The sequence below is a fragment of the Octopus bimaculoides genome, chromosome 27 (genome assembly GCF_046866305.1).
Source record: "Octopus bimaculoides isolate indiv1 chromosome 27, ASM4686630v1, whole genome shotgun sequence".
In the NCBI taxonomy this organism is placed as follows: Eukaryota; Metazoa; Mollusca; class Cephalopoda; order Octopoda; family Octopodidae; genus Octopus; species Octopus bimaculoides.
Window position 1 is genome coordinate 24,613,145 of NC_142954.1, and position 16,512 is coordinate 24,629,656.

A 16,512-nucleotide genomic window follows, 5' to 3' on the forward strand; every position below is an offset into this window, starting at 1 on the left:
GTGCCAGGCACCCCCTCTCCCTCTCTCTCTCTTTGTTAATGTAGAATTGTTACTCTCCTCGTTCCACTTTCTGACGCAAACCAGAGCAATCCCATAATTCCTGAGTTAGCCAGCTCAAATGTCGGAATAACATGGCGGTAAGTTTGAATTTTTTCTTTATCCAAAGCATCTGCTTGCACTATTATATTTTTGGAGTGTTCTGAAAAAAAAAAATATTATCTATATCATATTTATTATTTCAGAAGTGGCTAATTAATCTTAAAATAATTTGACTAACGTTATTTTTTCCGTTTTTGCTCAAGGGGGTCAGTGAATCACCTTGTCCAGTTGTCAAAACTACAAACTTAGTCCACCTCTAAACAGTAAACCATGTGTTTTCTCATTTAAATAATATATAAATACACCTTTGGAATTCAAAATTGAAATTAAAACAAGCTGTTAAAAAACAATTATCCCTCTTATAAAAAGTAGCACACAACCGTTCCCCGCTCTCGTCAAGTTATTTCAACGCACCTGAAACATTAGTTCTAAGTAATTGTTAACAGACGTTGAAACTCTTATTGTGAATGGCAAAGTCATTAGCATTGGTGATGTGATTTTGAAGAGTAAGTATCGCAATAGAAATAAATTGCAAAATTCTGAAAAATGATATCAACATCATGGCACTGTAGCTATGATGTTCGCTTAAATACTATGTTGATTGTAAAATTCATTGATTCAGCTGGAAAAACAAAATCAATAAAAAAATTGTTATTTCATAATGATATAATGCACTTATTGGTCAATTAAAAAATTCGTTAGACATGGTTATAATGAACTGACACCTATTTATCAATTGTTACTGACTTATTTATAATTTACCCCTCCCCGAACCTGCCACTTGCGTGGACTGCGTAATTAATAAAATGTAAGTGGCTGGCTAGCTCAATTTGGCTTCATACATTACCCAGATATCATTCTGTCTGTACCTCTCCACCGAGGTTGGTATTTATCTGTCATTGTTGTATTTGTGTGCATTCTATTCCGACCTAACTAGGTACCAAATACATATATACATACATATATTATTTGAGGGACACAATACATGTATTTAAATGCTATTAAGCGTTTCATATGTTGAGATCGATTCAAACGCATCATCAGGCATAAGCCACATATTATAACGAACTAAAAAATTTAATAATAGACAAAACACACAAAAAAAAAAGAATCTAAGAAGGCAGCATATAGAAAACACAGAATGTAAAATACGGTAAACGATAAACAGAAAAGGAAAGTACAAAAGCTAAGACGTAAAGGTATGTTTATGTATTTCTCAACGTATGAAACTATTCGTAAACTTTAAATACATGCATTCTGCCTTTTATATGAATCATACATGTCTCTCACCGAATGGAGTACTTTCCCTGTTGAATTTTCTATCACGTAACAGTTCATTGCATATATACATATACAAATGAATGACAACATACCGCGGGTTAGCTATGAATTTTCATAAACACACAGAAGCTTGGTGCATTAGAACCCGTGCAGCCAGAATTAAGCATCATTGTCCTGTTCCTTTGTAATTCATTTATGAAGTAACGTTACACTTTGTAGAGTATTCTTATACATTTTACCGTATGGGGCGAAGGACAATAAGGAATACACAACTCGTCCCCGCGGAAGTTTAGTTATAGTGGAGCTCTTCCTTGTACAAGGATATCAATCTATAACCATCATGGCTGGGTAGATAAGCTGAATTCCTTATATACATACACATACACACACACACACCCATATATATATATATATATATATATATATATATATATATATATATATATATATATATATATACGTATGTATGTATGTATGTATATATATCTTTATATATATATATCTATATCTATATACATATATATATATATATGAGTGTGTATGTATGTATATATGTATATATATCTTTATATATATATATATATATATATATATATATATATATATAGATAGATAGATAGATATAGATATATATGTATATATATATATATATATATGGAAGTGTGTACGCATATTCGTTTGTGCATTAAATGTCTGGATATCGCATTTATGACTATGCAGTAATTTTGGTTGCATCTGTACAGACAGCTTGATTTGTTTTGAAAGGTTACAAAGTTTATTGATGTGAAATATAAGCTCAATATAAAATTTAAATAAATATATTTGAAAGAGGATCACTCGTTTTGATAACGTTTGGAACGAGAAAAAAAAAAGAAAAAAGGTGAAGATAATTTTAAAAGAAAGTATAAATAAACAGTGACATCACATGTAGACGCTTACATCTCCACTAAGATCACATCGCACGCCTACAGACAAATATATAGCTTACTCATATTGAGACACATCGAAACGTACACACGCTTACTGTGAGACAGGCAAGCATAATGGTATAGAGGTATATTCACTCAGACACACATCCACACACAGACGCATATAAATCGAAAGAGGAAAAGATATATACATATATAGGTGCATTCATGCATATACACATCACCAGTCAAACAGAGACGAATAGCCTCGTGTACATATTAAGACAGATGTATATATTTGGCGACGGATACTGAAATATACAACATGTTCATGCGGATATCAGCAGACACACACACACACACTGATGCAGACACTCACTCACACACGCACGGGCAAACGCACACCGTCAGGGGCCAACAAAAAGAGAAACTTTCAGAAATAGAAAATGAAAATAAAATAGAGATATAAATGATGAGATAAAGGTTAAGTTTAATGAAAGAGGACTTCATGAGAATGTGAGATATAGAAATGGAAAGATACGGCTAGACTAAATATGCTTGAATTTAAATGAAATACTGTAAATGCTGATCCACACATAAAAACACACACGTGTATTTATATATAAACACACAAACCGATACGTACACACACAAACGTAGCACGCGCACACACACACACACACTTATATATATATATATATATATATATATATATATATATATATATATATATATATATATATATATATATATATATATATGTATATACGGAGACATATATATGCATGTGTGTATGTAGACATATATATACGTACAGATTTAACATAAGAGATGAAGTGTGAGTGTATATATCAGGCTTGGTTACATGCAATGAGTAACACAATGCTACATTTAGAAACGGTAAGCAGGAAAAGAGTGAAAATGTGGCGGATGAGAGGAGCGGAGAAGAGAGAGTAAGTGACAGAATAGTAAATACATTTTTTTTTTGGAAAAATATGTAGTTTGTCATTATTTACAAACACTAAACACTTTGATAAAGCATTTAATTATAATTCTTTGATATCTGCCATATCTCTGATACAAATGTCGGTTGTTTGATTTGGACAGTCGACACTTGAGAATAAATAACAGGGTAGTTACGGGCAAAAGGTAGATTAATTTTGATAGGATTTATACAAAGGAGAACATATCTATTTAATTTTATTTATGGTCCGACACCATGAGGGTGACATTGTCTGTGTAAGCTGGCATAGCCCTTCCTTGTCCCAGTTCGAAGAGATGCCCCTTAGCTGTTACAACTTCCGCAACAGTAGCTCGAGTGCCAATACATATAGAAGGATCCACAGCGGGCAGCCCTGACTGACCAAGCGTGCGATGCCAAACTGCTCCGATAGGTGGCCGTTTACTTTCACCACTGAACAAGAGCTGCTGTGCATTGCAGCGATATAACCTCTGAGAAAGGGTTTGAAATGCCTGCTTTCTGGATTGCTTCCAAGTAGGGATGTTCGACCTTATCGAATGCAACTCAAGAGTTCTGTCTTCGGATACTCAGGAGAGAGTCAAAAACGTAATTTTCAGGTGCAAACCCCAGTCAAAATGTCCATTTTATCCTGCATGGCCTGTGATGACAACAACATACCATCGTCCAGGTTTGCGAAAGGTGAGAGACTGACAGGAGTTTGTAATGTTCAGATTTTGAATGATGTAAAGACCTCGATTCTCTCTGAATATCCTGAGGCAAGAAATGAGGGAAACTCTATCAGACTGGTGAGGACGTCAAGTTTACATTCCAGCAAGATGCAGCTCCTTATCCCACTAGTGCAGTGGCTCAGAAATTTCTCAGAGACATATTTAGGAACAGGTTTAGGATAAGAACACTTGACCCCCTTCATCACCTGACTTTAGACTTCAGGATCAAGATGGAAATGGTCAGAAAAGCTTGTGAGAAGCCCCACACTAAGGCACAATCCCTCAGAATTTCTATCTGTAGGGCGTAGGAGGAGGATATTGATGAGGAATTAATTAAGAAAACTTGTAAGCTGTCAGGAAGCGGATTGAGAAAGTCATCGCCAAAAGAAGAGCAACTCTTGGTGCCTAACATGTATGATTTCGGCCAAGATTCATCTGGCACTAAGCTGCCATTCGAAATTTATTCTAGTCCTTTATAAGCTTCCAACGCTGAGCTATGGTTAATTATTTATGAAAATATTATTTTCACCGATGATCAACTTCACAATTCTTCTTGTGAGCTTAGAGGGTAATCAACATATGTTTTGCTCATAGCAACGTCCAGCAGCGTTAGAAAAACCGCTGATACTTCCTTTAAGTTATTTTTAAGCATTCGTTGCATCCAAAGATTCGAACTTGAATCTAAAATTTGATCAATTTTGCTTGTACACTCGCTATATATACATTTAGCAGAAACAACATCCAAGAATTTGCTGTTGTGACTTGCCAAATTACACATATGTATACAAACACACACACACACACACACATATATACACACATATACGCATGTAGATATGCACATTCACACGTTCATAGAAAATTATTGTATGGCACCTTCAGTTTCTTGTCTTATCACCTCGGTTCACCTTTCGTATCGTATGATTTCTCTTCTGTTTGGTTTTTCAAAAATAGAATTTCTCATTACTGACAATTGATTTCTTCTTTTATATTTCATTAGTGAATATTTTCGCATTGGGATCTGCTATTTGATTAAAGAAGTCTTATTAATTAAAATCTTAATCAGCAAAATAAAAAATTTCTACCACTAAGTCATATTTTTGGCCAAACTGATAACCGTTTCTTACTTTTATGATTTGCATGTCTTTTTGAAGATTAAATCCCGCCGCCCCACACCATTTTAACGTTTAAATTAAAATTTCTCATCAGAAAAAAAAGTCATTTTTTCTTTTTAACTCTAAATATGATAACATTTACACAATAAACTAAAATGGCTGCCAATGAATGCGTAAGAATGGATTCAAGGATTAATGTGTGAAACACGACCAAACGCGCGCGTTCACGCACACACACTCACGCACGTACGCACACAAATATATATATATATATATATATATATATATATATATATATACACACACATAAATACGTACATATACACACGTATTAATACTGATCAATATAATATATATATATATATATATATGTATACACACATACATACACACACATACAAATATTTACAGATACGTACATAAACGCAAGTATTAATACGGATCAATATAATAAGGTATTAAGCTTAAAATAAAGGGTTTCTTGGATTTTATTAGAAAATTTTGATAGAATATTTCACGCAGATTTGAATAATTTATGAGTATCGCATTAATTTTGGCAGATTAAGAGAAGAATAAGTTAGAGATGTTACTGTGTAGATGTTACGTCCGTACGTAATAGTAAATTGCGTACTGAAAGCGTCACGTGGTCCATGCTTCTGCTTTGTAATATTCTAGATGAGTCAGGTTAATGCTATAAGCCACGTGATGAAGCGATAAGCCGTACTATCGGATGTTATATAACGCTGGTCAAAATTCGCTTTTCATCGTTTTAGCATTTGAATGATTCCTCTCCAATTGCTAGACGAATAGGCGAACAGAAGAGCGAGTTCGTCGGACTGGTTCCTTTTTACAGATGTGTGGACTGGAGCAAATTGAAATGAAGTGGGTAAAGAAAGAGAAAATAGAAAGCTTCTGACAATGTGGGGAGTGTAATAAAACGTTAATATTTCGGGCGGAAAGACCCATCTTCACAAGGAAACAACAGTCTAAGTAAAGTTTAGTTACGTAGGTTTCGTTAACCCATTCAAATTCTCTAGCGTTTATGAGAATGCTAATTCGAAGAGTACAGATCCTATCCGTCACTAGAACTGTAGAAATCTGTAAAACCTTCCAGAAGTTTATTATTTAAATATATATGAGCATTCTAGATATGTAACTATGCATGAGAATACATACATAAAAAAAGCAAATCTGCACATACATACCTACCTACCTACCTACCTACATACATACATACATACCTACATACATACAAACATATTCTGTTGTCTATTTAAAAAGTCCAATAAAGGAGCCTTGAATCTAGGTTAGAAACCGGCTCTTTCTGTATTGGCAAGAACTCTTGAAATAGAACTGAACAATGACACACATACATACATGTGTATATATATACACACGCCCAAATACACACAGGCACACACGTATATATATATATATATATATATATACGTATTCATTTATTACACTGCATTATAAAATCATTAGTTAATGTTTTAATAAAGCGAGTAGTCATATCTCATCGTTCGGATACCTTCTTGTATTCAGATGACGATAATGTGATATTAAAAAATGAGAAGAATGTTATTTACCAACGGGTTAGATTGAGATTGTTATGCATTTGGCCGTTGTGTGCCTGATTGGCTGCTGGCAGTGGCCGTTGTTCTACTTTGAGATTGTAAAATATTGGTTACATTGTGTGGTTCACAATGAAATGCTTACAAAACCATTTGTAAATTTTAGTAGAAAAGAATAGAAGCTATTCATTGCACAAAATGTTTGCAGTTTTCAAACAGATTAAATCTCGAGGATAGTATTAACACCTCCGGACTGAAATTTAAGCAGTAATAGGTAAGGCATGGAATTTCTAATAACTTACGATTCTATTGGGCTTTTCGTTTTCAAACACGCAAGAACATAAAACCACTGGAATTATTTCTGAATTCCCATGTCCAGGATAATGTTTCTTCCTGCATCGCAGGAAAGAGCAGGAATTCGTTCTTCGTAGTTCCTGAAAGACACGCGAAAATTGGTTGTATACCCACAAGTAAAGTAATATATATCGCAGAAAGATATTGATTAAGGAAATAATTTATGTAATTATGTAAATTAGTAGCATTTTAAAATTCAAGCATGCTTTTCAAGAAAATTACAAAAAATACGTAAAACTAAAATTTATGTTTTCATTTTCCACATTTTGCGCTAATTTATGTGTTTTATTTATATATTCCTGCGCGTGTTTCTTTGAAGCTCAGCTTGAAGCATTTTCCGAGTAGCTCGGGTTCCATAATTCTAATCAATCAACACTCCCCAAACAACTGAAGATTATCAATATCTTTCGAAAGCAATTCATTCATAATATAATGAATTCGTGTGACTATGTTTATCTTCGGGATTAATGAACTTAGGCAAGGCCGAGAATTGCTGCTTATGTTTTATGTCGACTTTATTCGGATACGCTATAGATATACGCTCATAAACATGTTTTCACTTACTCAAACCTCTCTCTCTAACACACATACACACAGGCATATAGTCTTAAGAATTTAAACGTTATACAAGTATATACTTTGCATATACCGTGTATTTGTGCATATAAATATGTTATATATACGAACACGGTAAAACGTTATATGCATGTATACATTTAAATATGTTATATTTATGTGTATATTTAAATATTTTATATGTATGTATATATCTAAAATGTTATATGCATCTATATATTTAAATATATTGATATGATGAATGTTGAGCATTGATATCTAGACATTAGGAGAAGACGGAATAACACACCCGATTTAAAATACAATATATTTCTACCCACAACCCTATAAACAATGAGGTGTGTAACACTATTATTCAAAATTTAACCATAGTCACTAAGGACCCTAAGCTGAACTAAATTCTTGGCACACACACATTCACTCTAAAGTACAAAATGAAAACTAAAACCGCAAAAGTTAATACACAGAACTGCGAAATTTTACGCAGCAACAACGGAACCAAGAGTTGAAAGATTCAGGCGACCTAATTGTGAAACATATCTCAATATACTGGAAGGTTCAGAATGCAATTTAAAACGAGGATAAATATTAAAAATTAAGACTAAGTTTACCTGTTCACCCGACAATTAATCTACGCCATAACTTGTTCATGATGTGGACACAACATTATTGGTCAAGCAGGAATGCCTCTTTCAATGCCGTGTATGCCATAAGGTCTGCAAATCTAACGGAGGCCTCAAAAGATATTCTAAGAGCCACAAAATCAAAACTTAACAGCAGCTCATGGTGGTCCAAATCGGAAATGCAATCTATGTGGATGTCTTTTCAATACAGGGTCTGGTTGAAAAAAAAAACACACATAAATCTCCATAATGGATCTAAAGTGTAAGTACCAGAGGTAGGCACATTCTGCATAAGGAGTAAGTAGACAACCACCATTACTCCTTTTGTTTTTTGACTCCGTTTTCTCTTAATCCGGACATTGTAACCACTAAACCTTTTTTTATTCTCTCTATTTTCTCGTGTTCAGTTCTGTTGAGGAGCGTAGGCTCGAAATATAAAATACTTTCTCACATCCCAGAGCGTTAAACTAATACACCTGTTTGTTGTTTACACACCTGTCATCGTCTTCTGTTTTTTTTTGTAAATTCCTACTCTCTCTCACACACACACACACACTCTCTCTCTCTCTCTCTCTCTCTCTCTCTCTCTCTCTATATATATATATATATATATATATATATATATATATATATATATATATATGGGTGTATATGATTACGTATAGAAGTATATATTAATCAAAAGAATTCCAACTGATTTCACATTTTATTTACAATCTTACAATAACATAATATAATGAAATGATAAAATATTAAATGTCCATTCTGATTGAACTAGTATTTTCATGCATTAATCTATGCAATCTTCATGTTCATGTGACAGTTCAGTTTTACAATTTACCACTGTGGTGAGATGGCTGATCTGTGTGCCTTAAATACATTTTTATAGGCTCCAGAATATTAAGTTTTTTTTTGCAAACTGTATTCTGACCAATCTGTGTGTGGCTTCACTAAGTTACTTTGCTGAAAAGTTCATGGCCTTCAGGGTATCACGAAGGGTCTGGTTAGAGGCTCAAAGTTTGGAGTTCCTTTACAGGGCTTAAAAAAAATTAATGGACCGCTGCAACGAGTATGTGAATCTGAGAGGGAAATATGTTGAATAAAATCATGATTAATTGACCCTCTGTGTTTTTTTTTACCTAAAACCGCCACGAATTCTCAGCACCCCCACGTATATATATATATATATATATATATATATATATATATATGTGTGTGTGTGTGTGTGTGTGTGTGTGTGTGTGTGTGTGTGTATGTGTGTGTGTGTGTGTTCGTCTGGCAGTCTGTCCGCCTGTAAGTATGTATGTGTAGATGTATGTGTGTATGTATGCATATGCATGTATCTCTACATATATGTATGTATGCATATATATATATACGCACACATACACACCCACACGCATATAATTCTGCATATATATGGGTTTGTCTATGTTTGTGTATTTTGTGTGTACTTCTGTGTGTGTGTGTGCATGTCTGAGTATGTCTGTGTCTTTGTGTGTGTATGTGTGCATGTCTGTTCATATGACATATCTACCTATCCGTCTGTTTGTCTGTCTGTTTACTTTCATATCGATATGCTTACATACATGTGCATATACATATACATATACATATATACATATTGTGACCATATAATTATCTGATATTCGAGTTGTTCAAACGTGCATTCGTTTAGATAGTCATATACGACTACACAAGTATATACGTACGTATTTGGTTTCATATGTATGCACTCGTAATCAATATTCTTGTTCATACATTTCTATATATGTCATTATATTTGAGTGGTAAATAAAGGAACCGAAAATGTAATTTACAGTCACCGCTGTTTAAGTCTACTTACAGCTCATTATAATTATGTGAGAGACGTTATGATTTGACCGAATGGTATTTTGTATCTTTCATAATGATGCTTAAGGCCCTTTCATGTCGGGCTTTTTAAACAGAATTACCACTGAGATTTCTGCATATTACATCTAAATTACGGCCATTAATATCATGCTAGATGAAGGCAACAATATATCGATTTGCTTGTCTCAGTCTCACATGGTCAGCAGGGATGTGTCAACATGGATTTAATTTCTAAACAAGACAGGCAATTTTAGGGGGCAAATACAGTTTATTGCTAGACATACATTGTGCTTGCAGAAAAAATCTCTTCCAAATTTCTGTCAATGTTCTCCGAGTAATTCGCTGCGCTGTGTACAATCGCCAAGTGCAAAACTCTCACTATGTGTTTTGTCCTGAATAGACAGACAACCAACGTCACTGGTAATGCCTTCTTCCCCTCCAGATATTACTCCACTGATTTGGTTGTTGTGTTTATGAAACCCTTTAATGTGAGTTTCGGTCAATGTGTCCATTTGCACACTCACATGATCTGAATCAGACCTGAATACACATTTATAGGTTTTGTGGAGCGAAGAGAATAAATAGAACATGCTAGGTGAGTAAACTTACATGCATATATAAATACGTCCACACACTCACGCACTCACACACGAACCGACGTACACATACACATACATACATATGCACGCACACGCATTTGTATGTCTGTACATCACTGTAAGTGTAATTCTGATTGATTGGAAACCTGTTGTGTTCCGCAAACTATTATTATGACCCATGATAATTTTAACTGACCAATAGCATTTTAGCCTACATCTCACGCAAAGGAAACCAGTTATCTGTCAACTCATTCATCGTCGCCAGCTCTCCCTCCTCAGTGACCCCTAGAGTGTATTCCTTGTTTCCAGAATACTCGACCTCGTTTGTCCATTTGTCGAATTACACAAAGTGTTGTAAACTATTCAGTCTGTTGAATTTTGCTCACTTATAGTCCATTGATTTAGGATTTCTGCTTAATCAATATTATTTCATTTCGCACCAATATAGTCTTGAACCGTGTGTTAGACAGTAACAACTAATTTTCACATGTGTTGTCCATATCAAAATGTTAAGGACCAGGATTCCCCCTGTCACGGATCGGGAAGTATACGCTTCATCAAAATCTTACAGTAGGAATTGATTTCCATCTTTTCAACCTCTAATTCAGTTGGATATGGTTGCGCTATAGACTTAGTGCAACAGCAGCAGCGACAAAATAATAAATAAATAAGTAATGATGTGGAAGGCCCCGAAAGGGTCAACGAACCTGTGCTACAAAACTTGTTCAAAGAACTCAAGGAAGGGGACAGCAGCCTCGAAGACAAATGAAAGTCCTAAAGACCTGCTGTGGAAGATGATGCCTTACTTGAAATGGTTGAACAATATCGATGCACAAGCACTCGAACATTGTCGAAAAAACTTTTCCCCCTCACAAAATACTCTCAATGGGGACTTCCATATTTACTCTTAAGTTCGATGCTTCTCTTCACAATTTTCCTTCTTTAAATTAACTACTTATCGTATCTATGCAGACGTAGAGTAAACGCTATATGATCACCCACTTCTATAGACTTAATTTGGGATTATGTTTACAGAGGGTATCACAACCGGATACAAACGCCATCAAATCTCTGCTAAGTTACAGAATGCTATCTCATATAATGGGAGTATATATTACAAATTATAGTTCTTTTCTCCAAAAAAAGAATTGTGGTGTTTATGTTTCGAACGCTGATCATCAAAGTATAACTGCTTCTGGTTGAACTTCGATTAATCAATTATAAAATAAATATCAACAGCATGTGGATTGGAATTGAACATCAGTATACAGAATGAATTAATTGTGAACACGTACAAGGACTCAGTTTTCGGTGAAATCAGCAAAGCTAATTCAAATTGAAAATTTATATTTCCCTATGGCATATTCTGATATTTCGCTCCGCGTCGAAGTTACATTTTTGTCTGACGAAATTTGTCATTCATTGTCTTTTTGTTTCTATTTAACTTCCAAATGTTTCACAACAGATTATCTATATAATCAAGGAACTCCAACGTTGGCCATCCCGCATATGTCTCAGAACTAAAGATTACATTATTGAATGTGTTCATTTTTATAAGATCGGGTGACATTTACGGAAGATCTAGCTGCTAATTCTTGCATACATTGGGGGTTTCTTCTTTGGCATGAAAATTAAATGGCGCACGTAACAAATCCTGTTTTCGCCCCAAAATTAAAAACTTAAGCCAAGAAAAAGAAGTCAGTAATTTTCAAAAATTAAAGAATAAGAGCTTTACTTGTGTATGGGAACCAAATAATTTAAAGATAAAGCCAAACATACGCGGAAGATTCAGTTAAAACTAAAATGTTTGTCATCATAAAATGGTAACAAATAACCATCTGTTGCTGTTGTGTTACTGAACTCCAAGTCAATCCTAAATTTTGTCTATGGAATATTTCAAAGGGAAACAACATGCCGTTTAAAAAGACATGCAACAACTTATTCGCAGGTATACAGTCCCATATTTTAAAATATAATACACACGTCAACGAAATAAAATAGGTGATATAGAAACATATTTTTCTTAGTTGTATTATTAGTATTATTATTTGTAATTTTCGAGAGTATATCACGATTGCTCTTTTATTTGTTTGTAATCCTTTATTACAAACGTTTAAGACAATTTTATTTATTAATTAGAAAATTTACTGCAAACAGTAGTACTTAGCCATGCTTATCAACGAAATATACCAGTTCTTTTGACAGTACATGCCTGTAGTTTACGTTGTGTTTACGAATGCTTCTGGCACAAATGCACTGAAGCGTGCAGTATTTCAAAGGGTTGGATACCAATTTGCAAAGCTGGAGATATTCTAGTGCAGAATAACCATTGTTGTTGACGATATCAACATGACATCCATATTGCAGTAAACAAGATAATATTTCTGTCTGATATTGCGAAGGATACAGAATAGCATAATGGATCGCGGTGTTGCCTTCGTTGTCAATGGAATTCACGTCTGCACCGCATTTCAGAAGCATTTCAACTACATTAAGAGGATGGTACATTTGAATTGAAAGTTGCAGCAGACTTATTTGGTTCATTCCACGTGGGCGATGACTTATGAGTTCCACTAAACTGCTTTCGATTTCTTTTGAATGTAATTCATCTAGGGGATAGTTCAAAACTAATTCAAGCAAATCCAGAATTTCAATTAGAAGACGTTCCAAATCGGGTACTTTTTGATTGCTTATCGTTGTTCCTTGTTGTTTCAGGTATGGAATGACATGTGAACATACGTAATTGATGAAGCAATGGAAAATAGGAGATAAATGATGGGTGCTGGTGTTGTTTGTTAATATTGTGTGCATTAAAATCGATGTGAACGTTTCTATCACATCAAGGATATCGTTCTGAAGGGGATCAGAGAAATATTTACAGAAGCTCAACAGACAGTATAATAATTGTATACTCTCATGGAATTCACACCGTTTTATGTGGAAGCATATTTTCCTCATTAGTGATTTGATCGTAGTCGGATGTCTGGGACCCAATATTCGTGACTGCACCAATAGACCTTGAGTCCACATTGCATTCGCATTGTGTGAAATTTGGTTCAAATTATCAACGCTTGTAAATTCTTCTCCGATAATATTAGTGACCAGTCTTTGATAACTTGGTAAATCTTTAGTGATTGGTGTCTGAGTTGTGTCTCCGTAGCGCATTTCTAGGGCTCTAAACCACCATATCTTCACCTGTTCTGCATTATAAGTCAAGTGATAATCCATTGCAAACTGGCTGCCCAACAGTTCATAAGCTGATATTATAGATTCTCTACCGTACTGATTTGTGGAGATTAGAAATTCTATTATATCCGGTTTGTTATGGATAGCTGCAAACTCCAAAGGTGTTGTGCCGTTATTATCTTTCCTCAGAAGATCAGTTCCATGTCTTACAAATAAATCCACTGTTTTTAACTGCCCTCGTTTTATTGCGAAATGGAGAGCGTCCTGACCCTTATGGTCAACCCTGTTAACATTTGCTCCGAGAGACAACAAGCGACGACATATGATCAAGTGTTCTGTCGAACACATTAGAGATGTGCGGCCTCTTGCGTCTGGTAAGTCAACATTGGCACCTTGCTGTACAAGAAACTTAACAATCTTAGAATTTCGACAGCTGATGCTGATGGCACTTTTGCCAGAACTTGCTTGCGTATTGATGTCAGCACCGCGTTTAGCCAAAGTAACCACCACGTAGAAATGATTTCGAAGTGCTGCGATCCAAAGTGGTGTACATTTTATTCCAGCATATGTTCCACGTTGTTCAATGTTGGCATCACATTGATCGAGGAAATAATTAACAAGACTTACGTTACCTACATCTGACGCCGTGAAAAACAGTGGACAGCCGTTTACTTTCAATGAGATGATCATATATCTTTGTTTCAAGTTGTATTTCTTCAACGTAGTTTTCACTTTGGAAACATTATTGTCTCTGATGAATTCAGTCAACAGTTTAGCAAGTTTTCTTCTTCCAGACAATTTCGAGACATCGAACTTCCGTTCAACTGTTTAAATATTCCGTAGAAGAGAGAAACGATATAGAAGAAGAAATGAACAGGAAAATTGTAGACATAAAGATAGAATAAAAAAAAAATTAATCTTCTGTTTCCAGAATATATATATATATATATATATATATATATATTTATTTACAAACACTACTTATACTTTTCTTTCTTAGAAATTTTGTTAATGTACCACTCTCACTTCACTTCGAATTCTGTTCTCTGTCCCCGACATGAATTATTAAAGTTAAGTTATATGTGTGCGCAGGAGTGATTGTGCGTGAGTGTGTTGCGCGCGAGCACAAATATATACACACTTCTATCTATCTATCTATCTATTATTTATCTGTCTGTCTGTCTATTTATGTCTATCTGTCTATTTATCTATCTATCTATTTGTCTGTCTATCTATGTATGTACATATCTATCTATCTATCCCCCCCTCTCTCTCTCTCTCTCTCTCTCTTTATATATATATATATATATATATATATATATATATATATGTTCTAATAATAAATTCAAAGCAAGCAACGATATTTTGAAGTCATTTCATGCGTACGTTCCAGGTGTGCGTAATACATATTAAGGGATGTGGCCATTACATAAGACTTTCCTTTGTCGAAGGACTTGCTTAACGGACGCATTTCCTAACATCTAAGAAGCAGATCTGAAACGATTGCATTCATTGATTTCAAATTGTCAGTATTTGGTTTGACTTCATCATTGATTTCACAGGACACAATGCCAGTACAAAAGACCCATGTGGATACTACGGCACCGATATGGAATAGTTGGTTATATTTGACTCGATCCGAAGATTCTGTTACTGTGCACCACTTCTGCGCATAGAACGAAGGGATGAGGTGTGTGTGAGTGCATGCGCGCATGTGTGTGTAATTGAAGAAATTAAGTCAACATGAAGTACAGTAACCAAGAAACGATATTTCGTTGCAAATTAGGGTTTAAAGAAACGTGAATAATGTACTTTGCTGTTAAATATTTTTTTAGGCGCCGCAATTCAAATAAAAATTTTAAAAATCACTATTTTCGGTCGAATTTTGGATTTCGTAGATAATAAGTCGAAATCAATACATATCGCTACATACCAGAATGCAAAAGACTACACATATCATACAATTGACTAATATCTTAAGTTTCCTCATTGTTTATAAGGAGTGTGAACTTCTCTCCAGTGTCGTTGCATCGGTCATTGCGTATGGACGTACGTTGTACGTGTGTGAAGTTCTCTGCTTTGTACTTTGACTTTAAGCCATTGTATTAAAATTAGTGTTCGTATAAAATTTAGTGTTGTTTACATTTAGTGAAGACTAATACGCCAATGACACGTCATCATACCGACAGCCTAATATTTGGTACTCTATGTGAACTTAGCGAGCCAGGATTTCCAAATTATAAGGACGTGTGTGTTTTATTTGAACGACAAAAAGAAAATCATATCTGTAAGAAAGATACTTCAATTAAACAAATTATCGAGATTGTAGCAAAAAAGATCATTCTTCGTCGGGAAAAGGTATCCATTTCTCGTGTTGCGACTGAGTAAGTTAAACCGAAAATCCTAAACTGTTATCTAAAGTACCAAGCATTACTAAAATCTGTGAAAAGTAGGAAAAAATGAGCCATCGTTTCAAACAAAGTGTAATGAGTTTAAAAAAATAATGCAACAAAAAATTTAGTGCAACTCCTTAAAACACTGCAGTTGTAGAATTAAAAAAAAAAGTACCACAGATTTTTACAGGATCAACGGATTAATCGCAAAATGATATTTGGCGAAATAGATCATGCAGTATCTCAGCCGATCTTTCAGAG

General features: G+C 34.5%; 1 protein-coding gene and 1 long non-coding RNA gene across 2 annotated transcripts in view; one reads left to right on the forward strand and one right to left on the reverse strand.

Annotated features, from left to right (window-relative positions):
- LOC149130909 (uncharacterized) overlaps positions 1-16,512 on the forward strand; it is a 19,843-nt gene continuing 3,331 nt past the window's right edge. Inside the window, exon 1 of the long non-coding RNA XR_016238700.1 lies at positions 1-137. This is a non-coding gene — a long non-coding RNA (uncharacterized LOC149130909). The remainder of the gene's footprint in view (positions 138-16,512) is intronic.
- LOC149130910 (protein fem-1 homolog CG6966-like) overlaps positions 12,378-16,512 on the reverse strand; it is a 26,668-nt gene continuing 22,533 nt past the window's right edge. Inside the window, exon 2 of the mRNA XM_089343656.1 lies at positions 12,378-14,682. Coding sequence (XP_089199782.1) covers positions 12,836-14,682 — 1,847 coding nt within the window. The 3' untranslated portion in view covers positions 12,378-12,835. The remainder of the gene's footprint in view (positions 14,683-16,512) is intronic.